The sequence below is a fragment of the Mytilus galloprovincialis genome, chromosome 2 (genome assembly GCF_965363235.1).
Source record: "Mytilus galloprovincialis chromosome 2, xbMytGall1.hap1.1, whole genome shotgun sequence".
NCBI lineage: Eukaryota > Metazoa > Mollusca > Bivalvia > Mytilida > Mytilidae > Mytilus > Mytilus galloprovincialis.
This window is the reverse complement of record NC_134839.1, coordinates 40,817,282-40,830,954: the sequence shown is the minus strand read 5'-3', so window position 1 is coordinate 40,830,954 and position 13,673 is coordinate 40,817,282. Positions and strand designations below refer to the sequence as shown.

The 13,673-nt window shown below is 33.3% G+C and overlaps 1 protein-coding gene across 5 annotated transcripts in view; it reads left to right on the top strand.

The window, feature by feature from the left end:
- Positions 1-13,673, top strand: part of LOC143063602 (glycerophosphocholine phosphodiesterase GPCPD1-like) — a 71,827-nt gene that overhangs the window by 43,785 nt on the left and 14,369 nt on the right. For all 5 annotated transcript variants that reach the window (XM_076235827.1, XM_076235823.1, XM_076235826.1 and 2 more), the window contains exons 14-17: positions 7,208-7,335; positions 8,723-8,853; positions 12,088-12,223; positions 12,888-13,048. In XM_076235827.1, the coding sequence (XP_076091942.1) occupies positions 7,208-7,335; positions 8,723-8,853; positions 12,088-12,223; positions 12,888-13,048 (556 nt within the window). The remainder of the gene's footprint in view (positions 1-7,207; positions 7,336-8,722; positions 8,854-12,087; positions 12,224-12,887; positions 13,049-13,673) is intronic.

Here is a 13,673-nt window from a genome sequence, read left to right as displayed (position 1 = left end):
GCTAGTAACCAGGTTGAACATGATAAATGTCTTGAAAATGTTGTTAGGGTACTGAGAGACAAAGGTATTACTTTAAACAATGATAAATGTGAATTTAATATGTCCAAAGTAGTGTTCATGGGTCATGTTTTGTCTGGTCGGGGTATTGGGCCAGCAGATGTTAAAGTCATAGCTGTCGTTGAAGCACGTGAGCCAAGAACTTCAGCAGAAGTTCGTAGTTTCTTAGGTCTTGTTAATTATAGTGCTAGATTTATTTCTGACTTAGCTACTATTTCAGCTCCGCTGCGTGCACTTACTCGTAAAGATGCAACGTTCACATGGGGTAAAGATGAACAAAGGTCGTTCGATGAGCTAAAACGTCGTCTTGCCAATGCGGAAACTTTAGGTTATTATGACAAGTCGGCACTGACTAAGGTAATCGCAGATGCTAGTCCAGTTGGACTCGGAGCCGTGCTCATACAAGAACAAAACGGTGAGATGCGCATTATTTCTTACGCGAGTAGGAGTTTAAGCGATACGGAACACAGATATTCGCAGACCGAAAAGGAGGCTCTAGCCTTGGTATGGGCGTGTGAAAGGTTTCATGTTTATATCTATGGAAGCCAGTTCGAGCTCTTAACGGATCATAAACCGCTTGAGTGTATTTACTCTACAAAGTCGAAAGTATGTGCTCGAATTGAGCGCTGGGTTCTCCGTATGCAACCATATACATATACTGTACGGTATATTCCCGGACCGAAAAATATAGCCGACTCGCTATCACGTTTGATCAAAGAAGGAACAACACGTGACAATCGGGAAAATATAACTGAGGAATACGTTAAATTTGTAGCTCAAGAATCAACACCGGTTGCGATGACAACATGCGAAATCGAAAGAGCTTCCGAGAATGATCCTGAATTAAAAGCTGTCCGAGAATGTCTTGTTCACAGTCAGTGGCACCGTATCGAGTTCAAAGAATATCTACCGATTCGAAGTGAGCTATGTGCTATTGGTCAATTAGTACTTCGGGGTACTCGTATCGTGATACCTATTAGTTTACGGGAACAGGTACTTCAGCTTGCTCATGAAGGTCACCCTGGCATTGTTGTCATGAAAACGCGTTTACGAAGTAAGGTCTGGTGGCCAGGGATAGACAAAAGTATTGAGAAGTTTTGTCGAAGCTGTTACGGTTGTCAATTGGTTAGTCAGCCTAGTAAACCCGAACCGTTAAAGCGTACCGAGTTGCCCTCTGCGCCGTGGCAACATTTAGCTGCTGATCTGTTAGGACCGTTACCGAGCAATCATTATATGTTTGTATTAGTTGATTATTATAGCCGCTATTTTGAAGTCGCTGTTACTAAGAATATTTCGTCGGAAAATATTACGTCGTTGATTTCAAAATTTTGCTTGACTCATGGATTGCCGTTATCAATTCACACCGATAATGGACCCCAGTTTGTTAGTCAACATTTTAAGAACTACCCAACTTTATGTCCGAACATGGTATAGTCCATCATAGAACAACTCCGTTATGGCCACAGGCTAACGGCGAAGTAGAGCGCCAAAATCGTTTGATAATGAAGCGTGTCAAAATTGCTCAAGCCGAAGGTCGCGACTGGAAATTAGAATTGAATAAATTTTTAATTATGTACCGTAGTACTGCTCATTCTACAACCGGAGTAAGTCCGTCCGAATTACTTTTTGGTAGAAAAATCAGAACAAAGTTACCGGAGTTAATTGATTATAATATTGATGATTTTGAAGTACGCGACCGAGACGCCGAACAAAAGGAAAAAGGAAAAATATATGCGGATAAGCGTCGTGGTGCGTGCGAGAGTGATATTCGTGTCTCCGATCAAGTTCTAGTCAGGCAAGACCGTGGAAATAAAATGTCTACACCTTTTGTTCCATCCCCTTTTAAAGTGGTGGAGAAAATTGGTAATAGTGTATTGGTTGAATCTGACCAAGGTGTTCAATACAGGAGAAATGTGACACATTTAAAGAAATTTATTGAGAGAGAAAATAATGATTTATCTTGCTCACAATCTGATGCAAACAAAAATGTAGTTAATACAGAGTCTGAAATTATTTCAAGTCACAAAGATGATTTTGAGAATTTAAATGAATCTAGTAATTTTGATGAAAATAAGTGTTTAATTTCTAGTCAAGATGAAACTTGTAGTATGAAAGATAGACCAGTCAGAGTGAAAAAGTTACCGTCAAAGTTTGACGATTTTGTTTTGAAATAATATGTGTACCATTATGAACAATTACAAGTTACATGATTTATGTTATAAAGGTATTAATAACAAATGTTTTTGTTGTTGTTGACATATTATTGACAATGTTGTTTATTTGAATTTTTATGTTTAAACAAAATTGACATAGGGTAGTTCAATTTTTATTTGTAAAACAAAAATGTCAAGATGTTTTCAAATCTAAAAAAGAAGGAAGAGATGTAGTGTTTGCTATGTATGTTTTATATCAGTATAGTAAGAGAGATAACTCTGTTATGTGTTGGAACAATGTATGTGAACTGCTTGTCTCCCTTTGTACTGTTATATATATATGATGCTGAGTTTCCGGTTACGTAATAAATGATGTACCTTCAATGGTGTTTGTTTGTATGCAAGTATCAGGTTTAATCCGTGTGTTCCATGCCACAAACAGTATAAACATGTTTATGAGATATCAACCCTCCCCCTATACCTCTAGCCAATGTAGAAAAGTAAACGCATAACAATACGTACATTTAAAATTCAATTCAAGAGAAGTCCGAGTCTGATGTCAGAAGATGTAACCAAAGAAAATAAACAAAATTAGACTGTTATGATATTTGAGTCATGGCTATACACTGTTGCCAAATATCATAAGTCATTGTATAAAAACTAAATAAGTGTAGACCGGGACAAGTGTGTATGAGAATAAAATTCCAAAAAAGAAGAAGAATAGTTATGTTTTTGAAGTATACTGATATTTCTATATGAAGATAACTTCAAATGCAAAACGTTCCTAAGCTTGAAAACATGTTTGTTTGAAAATAATCATCTGTAAAGTTAGATTAAAAGGGTGCTTGAAATTTCCTGAAGTTTTGTCAATGGGGGGCACATATTCGCCGTTTTTACACATCTATTTAAAACCAAATAAATGCAGCTTTTTATAATATTTATCAAATAAATTTCATTATAGATGAACGGCAGACATTTCAAAGGTGTAAAAAAACAGAAATTTAGGCCAATCAGTCAAAAAATTACTAAGAAAAAAATCTTTGAAAATCCTGTTTTTCATTCAGGAAATTGACCGAAAATTGTTGTCCGTTTTTCGGTCTTTTGCAGTTAGTGCCGTAATTTTGTTAAAGTTTAAAAAATAATCATATTTGTTATAAAATTATAATTTATCGGCATATTTTCTTCCATTTCAGCCATCCTTTGAAGTGTTTATACCTCAAAATCATAAAACGGCGAAATTGTGTCCCCGGCGAATATGGGCCTCCCACTCTATGTTGCAAAAGTTATTTCTTTTGGGTGGATGTGTATGTTTAAGCGCGGATTCATATAAGATGGATTCTTACAGTATGCACCCTTTTATTAATTCATTGTACAATTTAATAAATATAATAAATGAATTAAAACGCCTGATATCGTGGGTTCTGACACCGGCCTGGTCAAACTTAAGACTTAAAAATTGGTATTTGCTGATTTCCGTTAATCAAGTTGCGTTAAGGGGTAAGAACAAAAACTAGTTGGATCGGAGTGTCAAGTTATGGTAATATGTCTTCCAACGGACTGTAACCTTTTAAGGTATAGCACAATAACAATTAATGAAACAAACAATCCATGCAGCAACATGATGTCCAAAGGTAGCACTTTGTGTAAACATGAATTATTATTGAAATAGTAACTTTTATGAATTAACTGTTAACAAAACTGTATATTGTTTGCAAAAACTACGGATAATATATTCAGGAATAAATAACCTTTATTCACAAAAAGAAAAATCGGAATTTTGAGCCTTTTTAATATGGTCATTTGACATTTTTTATTCGACCGTCACTGATGAGTCTTTTGTATGCGAAACACACGTCTTACAAGCAAGATATCTTTAATTATGATGCGTTTTATTCCTTTCATATTCCATACTTTGACGTGTAAATATCAGATTAAAAAATAAAAGAAGCTTTTATTCTTTTGAATATGTTTAAATTCATTATACATGTAGTGCTGTTATTTTAGAAGAAATACGAAGTAGCACGCGTTGTCGTCAAGATAGAACAACGAGAAGGCAGGTGACAATTACAAATAATAAGTCCAATAAATTCAACACCATGACCAAAAAAATATTAACTCAAGATACATAATTTAGATCATAAAAGTGTTGGATAGTTTTGTTTAATCTTGATTATTGTTACACTTACACAATTAACTAATTAAAATTGTCACATGGTGTCTGCTTATGTGATATGAATAACAATGTATGTTATTATTCACAGTTCTGTAGTTTATTTTCGCCATCTGTATTTTTATTACATGATTGTCTAAAATGTTAACTTGGCATGCCATACTTGGTAGAAATGCGGACGTGAAAGAAAGCACTTTTCAACAAAGTGTCAACGGAGATTAAAACATTCCAGGGCGACGATTTTGTCAATTATGAAACAAAATACGTATATATATGCACTTTTTGAGTATGAACCAGTTATTATATTCATTCACAATAACGTTCCCAGTATTTCTCTGAAGTTTATCACAGTTCCGTCTAATTTTGGGTCATATTTCGACGGTCTGCTAAAATGTCACTTTAAATTCAAGAATAATGAGTAAAGGAATATCCTGTTTTCCTGTCTCAAATATGTTTATTTTTCTTCCTAAAGAAACTAGCCATTATTATAGCGTAGCAAGAATACATTTCCGTCGTCGGATCTAGTAAATACCGGAAATCATCTCCGGTCCGCAGTTCGGTTAAAAATTTCGATGATTCAATGAAAACAACGACGATTTTTTGTCACTTTTTTGAATTTTTAACTATGAGCGTACTTACGACCCACTAAAATATTTGAACTGCATCAACATTTATGTTCAAGGAATGCCTGGTATAAATATGATCGTGGGTCGTAGGTACGCTCATAGCTTAAAATGCAGAAAAAGGTTTGGAAACTGCCATTTTTCTGCCCTTTTCCAGAATCTTGAGGTCTTTACAGCAACAGGGCATGAATAATATCAACGGAAGTTGAAAAATCTATTAATGTTTACAAAAATATAGGTTTTAAACTTATTAATTTATTATATTTAATAGCAAGTCACTTTTAATTTGAACGAAATTAGGGGGCCGTTCTCTGATGCTTATCGTACCTTGTCCTTTAAACACAAGGTTTATGACCATAAAATTTTTGGTCCCGTTTTCAAATTGGTCTACATTAAGGTCCAAAGGGTCCAAAATTAAACTTTGTTTGATTTTGACAAAAATTGAATCCTTGGGGTTCTTTGATATGCTGAATCGAAAAATGTACTTAGATTTTTGATTATTGGCCCAGTTTTCAAGTTGGTCCAAATCGGGGTCCAAAATTAAACTTTGTTTGATTTCATCAAAAATTGAATAATTGGGGTTCTTTGATATGCCGATTCTAACTGTGTATGTAGATTCTGAATCTAAACATGTACTTAGATTTTTGATTATGGGCCCAGTTTTCAAGTTGGTCCAAATCAGGATCCAAAATTATTATATTAAGTATTGTGCAATAGCAAGAAATTTCAATTGCAGAGTTTTCAGCAATAGCAAGAAATCTTCAATTGCACAGTATTGTGCAATAGCAAGAAATTTTCAATTACACAGTATTGAGCAATAGCAAGAAATCTTCAATTGCACAGTATTGTGCAATAGCAAATATTTTCAATTGCACAGTATTGCGCAATAGCAAGAAATATCTAATTGCACAATATTGTGCAATAGCAAGAAATTTTCAATTGATTGGAGTTGTCTTTCTTTGTCCAGAATAGTAGTTGAATCAACTTAAATCATTGTTTTATACAATATACAATGTGTATTCACTTTTACTACCAACTGATAAAATAAAACAATCTTTACCATTCAGTGATAACAAGCACTTTTTTTACATTTTAATATTTTATGATGTATTTAAGTGAGTAGTTATTGCTATTTCTTCAATTTTTTTGAGAGGATTAATATTCAACAGCATAGTGAATTGCTCAAAGGCAAAACAAACATTTTAAGTTCATTAGACCACATTCATTCTGTGTCAGAAACCTATGCTGTGTCAACTATTTAATCACAGTCCAAATTTAGAGCTGAATCCAGCTTGAAAGTTGTGTCCATACTTGCCCCAACCGTTCAGGGTTCAACCTCTGCGGTCGTATAAAGCTGCGCCCTGCGGAGCATCTGGTTCCCTATGTATGCAATTTTAAAATGTGCTCATGCTTGCAACATGATTATCTTTGTCAATTCTTTCCAAATCCTACCGTGCATGTCATATCCTTTAATGTATATCCTATTGTAAAGGAATATAAACCGATCTGCAAAAACTTTTTATTCCTCATCAACTTTTATCACTCATATCAGGAGGCCTCAGTGGCCACATGGTTTAAGTGGATACTGCTGTAATCACTAGCCAGTCAACACTGAGGTTGTGAATTCAAACCTCGCTGGTGCAGGTTCAGGTTCACTCGACTCCAACTTTAATTGACTAGGATTGTCAGTTTTCCTATCAAAGGTTGGTGGTTTTCTCCGGGCATTCCGGCTTCTTCCACCAATAAAAACTGGCCGCAACAAAAAAGCCTAAATGCAGTGCTTAAAAGTAGCATTAAACCACCAAAATTAAACAAATTCAAATCACTCATACAATTTAGAAAGGATACTTAAAATTTAGTTTTTGTAAAGTTCTGAATTTCCGCTTTAAATACATTGAGCAACATAATGGGGCAAAACTTTCTTTGATATCTTTAAAAAGTAAGTAGCATGCTATTGACAGTTATTGAAAAGTAATGTAAATACTTTTGATATTAGTCCATTAATTACACACTATAATCAGATTAATTTCAAGTAAAAAAAGGGAAAAAATGTTCCAAGAAATGGTTTACATGTGCAATCATGCCCATCCTTGTCTGAGGTTCAGATTAATATGTTGACAACTATAATTATGATAATGAGGATATTTTGTTGCTTTGTTAGTATTAGTACAAAATACTACAGGAATTTTCTTGTCTCATTGCAGATGATAAATATGAAGACCAACTTGACCACTTTGATTTACAGCCATTCCCTACTCTGGAACGGTGTTTTGATGCTGTGGACGAGCATGTGGGATTTAACGTGGAAGTAAAATACCCAATGGAACAGCTGGTTAGATATTTTAAACAAAAGTCATGTGACAGTCATGTGATAATAGTATCCAATGATATTATAGGGTTATTGATAGGTCAAATGATATTAGATTCAATGACAAGTGAAACAGATGGAAGGTAAGTCAGGTAAATGGAGGAATATCTTGAATATGTCCTTAAGAAAAACAGTAAAATAACAAAAATACCAAACTTTCACAGAAATTCCAAATGAAAATTTTGTTATCAAATAGCAAAACTATAAGCTCAAACATCTCAAACAAATGGAGAACAAGCGTCAGGTACTGTGGCATCTTTTTCACTCATTGGGTATCTGTTTTTGTTGATTTCATGTGTAATGGGGAAACCTGAATTTAAATGTTCAATGAAGTATAAGTTTTCTTAAGTTTTGCATACAAACTTTTGAAAAACCAGGAAATAAATTATCCATGAAATTTTTTTATTTTCTCAATCCATGAATTTTGATACACATGAAAAATGATTGATTCCACAGTATTGTAAATATATTGGTAAATACACACAGTAATGTGTTCACTTTAAGCATTGGCTAGATCAAATCAGAAATATCGAAATTGTCAAATGCAGATTCTATTCTAAACTCACAGGATTTAAGTAAGAGCAAAGACTAATTGCTCAGGTGTCATAATGATGTGTCCAGGTAGTGCAACATTTCTTTCTGCAAATTGCTGCCTCTTGTGCTAGCAAACAAAAATCATCCTCAGTGCATCAGTCTTATGGGCCCTTTATAGCTTGCTGTTCGGTGTCAGCCATGGACCTGTGTTGAAGACCGTACTTTGACTACAATGGTTTACTTTTACAATTCGTGACTTGGATGAGAGAGTTGTCTTATTTGCACTCATACTATATCTTCTTATATTTATATCTTTTGTTCAAAATAGGATGAATTATATATGTTTTATGTCCCATTTAGGTGGCATACCACTGAAAAGGCATTTGATTTGAAATTGGTCATTGGTAATTAATCATCCTTCCATCTTTAATTGTATATGTTGTAGCAACATAAGCATCAAAGAGTATCAATCCCAAGGGAAGCTGGATTATAGAAATATTGTCACGTTGGTATTTTCTCATGCTCTCTGCACTTTAAAGAATCCTTGAAACAAGCCTTTAAGGGGTTGTAGGTGGATGTTGTGATCCAAAATTTCTGCACCTATCAAACATACATTGTTTTCCAGTACAAGCCAAAATTTCTGGCTTTTCATCACTGCTGTCGCCCCTTTCAGAACGTATTGTATTAATTGTTAAAACTAACTGGTGTTGGATATGCATATAAATTAAAATTACAATTTGACATTAAGCATGCCACAATCAATCAATCAATCAAGGAATATGTTGTATTTTAAAGTTTAATATTTTTTTTTTTCCAGGATGGAACTTTTGAGGAGATCAACTTCTTTGACAGAAACAAATATGTGGACACAATCTTGAGATGTGTGTTTCAAAATGCTAAGTCTCGAAGGATTGTTTTCTCAAGTTTTGATCCAGACACATGTGTTTTGTAAGTATTTTAGACTAGATAAGATTTATAGTCACTTAAGAAGGGGGGGTCTGTTCCATTGAAACAAACATGTGACGCAGTGAAGGCACTTTAAGGGAGTTGGCTTCTCAGTTTCAAAATAATTAACTTTCCAAAACACTAGCATATACTGATAGGGAATTAATAAAGGAATCAAAAGACCAAAAAAAAATATATAGATCACCGATCTTGTTTCAAGATATTAGCCGTTGAAATTTTGGCGGAAAATGTTCTCTCTTGACTTTTCATAGCTTTGTCATTGACAAGTTTTAAGTCCACAAAAACTATAAAAGAATAATTACAATTTTATAAGACTTTAACAGACAGCTTATCATTATACATGTAAAAGAATTATAAAAAGAAAAATTGGGGTCACTGGGCAAAATTTGTTAAGGTATTCAACAGAATAAAACCAGAGGATTCCGAAAATCTGACCATAATTCCAAAACCTGACAATTGAGCTTCCTTAAAATCTTAACTAAGGATGGTTGAAGACCAAAACAAACGCCATGGCAAAAAAAAAAAAACACCAAAAGACTAACAGTGAACAAAAAAACAACAGAAAACTAAAGACTGAGCAACACAAATCCCGCCAAAACTGTTGGTGTTCTCAAGTGCTCTGTAACTTGGGTAATACAGTCCTGCTCCATATATGGCATTACATATTAATTGAATTTCAAACTTTCAGAACAATATTTCATTGGTGCTACTGTATAAAAGACTATATATTTAATCAGCCACTAGTGATTAGTTTCTTATAAAGTGTAGATGCCTTTTTACGACCGTAAAATTTTTGCGGTCGTATGTTGGTATGACGTTGGTGGCAGCAGTAGTGGCGGCGGCGTCGTCGTCGTACGAAGACATTTGGTTTTTGCACTATAACTTTAGTATAAGTTAATAGAAATCTATGAAATTTAAACACAAGGTTTATGACAACAAAAGGATGGTTGGGATTGATTTTGGAAGTTTTGGTCCGAACTGTTTTAAAAGAATTAGGGGCTAAAAAAGGGCCCAAATAAGCATGTTTAAGGTTTTTGCACAATAACTGTAGTATAAGTAAATAAATCTATGAAATTTAAACACAAGGTTTATGACCACAAAAGGAAGGTTGGGATTGATTTTTGGAGTTTTAATTCCAACAGTTTAGGAATTAGGAGCCAAAAGGGTCCAAAATTAAAATTTGTTTGATTTCATCAAAAATTGAACTAAGGGGGTTCTTTGATATGCAGAATCTAACCGTGTATTTAAAATCTTTTTTTTTGGTCCCTTTGAATTGAATACTTGGGGTTCTTTGATATGCCGGATCTAACTGTGTATGTAGATTCTTAATTTTTGGTCCCGTTTTCAAATTGTTCTACATTAAGGTTCAAAGGGTCCAAAATTAAACTTTGTTTGATTTTAACAAAAATTGAATTCTTGGGGTTCTTTGATACGCTGAATCTAAACAAGTACTTAGTTTTTTGGTAATGGGCCCAGTTTTCAAGTTGGTCAAAATTGGGGTCCAAAATTAAACTTTGTTTGATTTCAACAAAAATTGAATATATGGGGTACTTCTATATGTTGAATCTAACCATGTATTTAGATTTATATTTGGGCCCGGTTATTAGAGTGGTCCATAGTGAGGTCTAAAGGGTCCTAAATTGAACTTTATTATATTATATTTACTATATTGGAATACCACAAAGGGATGGTAAGAATTGTCTTTGGGAGTTATGGCTCAAACCGTTAAGGAATAAGGTGCAAAAAAGGGGGGAAAAGGGTTTCCGGGTTAATGGACAATTACTTAAGTACAAAACATAATTTTAAAGCAGTGTAAGGTTGGTAATTGAAATTCATTTGAATATCTCACCTAAAGTGCTTTTAAATTATGTATATTGGAAATTTGCCAAAAACTATTATTAATAAATTCCATTGGAAATTTGCCAATAACTATAGTTTAATGAATTTCATTGGAAATTTGCCAATATAAAATGTTGCTGATGAAGCTTTTTTGTTTATCTCACCTAAACTGCTTTTAAATTATGTACATTGGAAATTTGCCAATAACTTTAGTTTAATAAACTTTATTGGAAATTTGCCAATATAAAATGTTGCTGATGAAGTTTTTTTTGTTATTTTTAGCCATGATTATTATTCTTTGAAAATTGGAGTTATCTTTCTTTGTCCAGAATAGTAGTTGAATCAATGCTATATACAATATACGATGCAATATTCACTTTTACTACCAACTGATAAATTAAAACAATCTTTGCCATTCAGTGATTACAAGCACTTTGATTACCATTCTAGGGTTATGCCTCTTTACAAGTGACAAAAACTGAAGATTTTTTTCGTTTCTGTTCTCTTAACTTAAGTTTGTCTCAACTAAATTTAATGAAATGTTTACATAGTTCTTAGTACCTCTAAACTTAGTTCAAGTTCAATTTTTGGCAGCTTCACTTTTACAGTTCTTGAGTTATGTCCCTTTTTAACATTATATGCTATTGGGGGCATCATCTGTGTCCCTTTATACACATTCCCCATTTATCTTTTTAGAAGTTACTATTACTAAGTAATTAAAATTAATTTTAACCATGACATTTTATATTTTAATATTTTATGATGTATTTAAATGAGTAGTTTTTGTTGCAAACTCCATTTGAAATTTGAAATGAGATCATTTTTGGATTAAAGGAAAGGGGGAGATGAAAAAAATTATAGGGTCAATTTTTCATATTTCAGAAATAAAAAGAAAACTTTTTCAAACATTTTTTTTTGTGAGGATTAATATTCAACATCAAAGTGAATTGCTCAAAAGCAAAAAAAAATGTTTATGTTCATTAGACAACATTCATTCTGTGTCAGAAACCTATGCTGTGTCAACTATTTAATCACAATCCAAATTCAGAGCTGAATCCAGCTTGAATGGTGTGTCCATACTTGCCTCAAGAGTTCAGGGTTCGACCTCTGTGGTCGCATAAAGCTACGCTCTACAGAGCATCTAGTTCAAATATGTCAAGGCACCTAAATAATGTGGTCTCTTTTTCCACAGTTTGACTTAAGAGTTAGGGTATGCTTAGAATGAGAATGACTGCATGGTTCTTTTAAAATTTTAATATAATTTAAATTTTGAACAGAAATGTTTTAATAAAACATAATTTAAACAGTATTGTATTTCAAGAAAAAGAAGATGGTAAAATTTGCATTGATTCATTTTAATATTTATTTCATTTCTAGGTTGAGATTAAAACAGAATAAATATCCAGTTTTATTCCTGACAACAGGAGAATCCTTACTTCCAAATGATTACTCAGATCCTAGGGCAAGCAAAGCCTCAATGGGCATCAGCTTTGTAAACTTTGCAGATTTATTGGTGAGCTATGTGTCAAGTTTTAGTTGCCTGTTTTTGGTGAATCCAATAATCCATGATGTATAATCAAAATCATATGATTTGTTGGTTCTGTAAAAAAAAAATGAGTTTTAGTTTAATGTTCTTTAAAAGTAATTAACACAATGAAAAAATTATGATCTAAATCGGATAAAAAATAAAAAATAAAACATTTCCTCAGGAATCAACCCATCTTGTATCTCAGAAACCATTGATGCTTCTCCAAATCTGTTGACAAAGTCAAGTTGCAGAATCGTATAAGAAATAAAAATAAACTCAATTAAAATACATTGATAATAAACAATCTGTATATGTAAATATGTGAAGAACACAAAAACTGGCCATTTTGCTTTTTGGGGGAGCATGCACGAAAGTGTATAAAACACTGATAAAAATAGTCTCTAAATTTGGGTATTTTCTCTGACAAATAAGACTGTTTTATGTGGGAAAAAAGATTGTTTTCAAGACAAATTTAGGAAGTACAAAACACTACATTTCACAAATCTTTCTGACTTTGTATGGTTTCAGAGGAGTTGAGACTCAATTTTACATCTTCATTCTATTGTCACTTGTAGATATTTGACTCATTGGCAGTTAAACCACATCTTATATTTAGACAAATTAATTTTTTTTGAATTTAATTATACAGGGTATAGATATTGATTCAAAGTTTATATTACAACATCCTGAATTAATAAAAGATATCAAGAAATCTGGCCAAGTGTTGTTTTGCTGGGGTGAAGATAATAATGATTCTAATGTAATCAATCAACTGAGACAATCTGGAGTCGATGGAATTATTTATGACAGGTAAGATTCATTCAGGAAAGATACAACAAAATTGGATTCACTTTATGGCATGTTTATTTAGTTTCTATGTAATTGTATATTATGATGACATGTGCTTTTGTGGTAAATCTTAAGGTGTTTTTTTCCTTGGGGACGGGATAATCTTTATTGTGGAGATAATAGTTGTTTTGTGGGTTTTTTTTAATGCCCATCTTAGCATGCATCATTTCATAGTGAGCAAAGAACAGTTTGATGAAAGTCAAGATAAATTTGTCAAAGTTTTAGTATTGAGTGTATCATTGTGATCCAGCACAGTGGCGGATCCAGAAATTTTCATAAGTGGGGGCCCACTAACTGACCTAAGAGGTGGCCCGCTCCGGTCACGCTTCAGTGATTCCCTATATAAGCAACCAAATTTTTTCCCAAAAAGGGGGGGCTCCCCTCTAAATCCGCCTCTGCAGCATGATAAAAAGCTTACTCAGCATATCAGTAAAGTACAAAACAGGGTATTTTTCTTGTGTTATTACATTAGTTGCAATGAAATACGGTGATTTCCCAGTTAAATAAAAATGTGACTCCTCTGAAGTCCGTCAACAATAGGTGTTGGCAAGACATTGTTGACGATTTTGAAAAAGGAAGTTTTCCT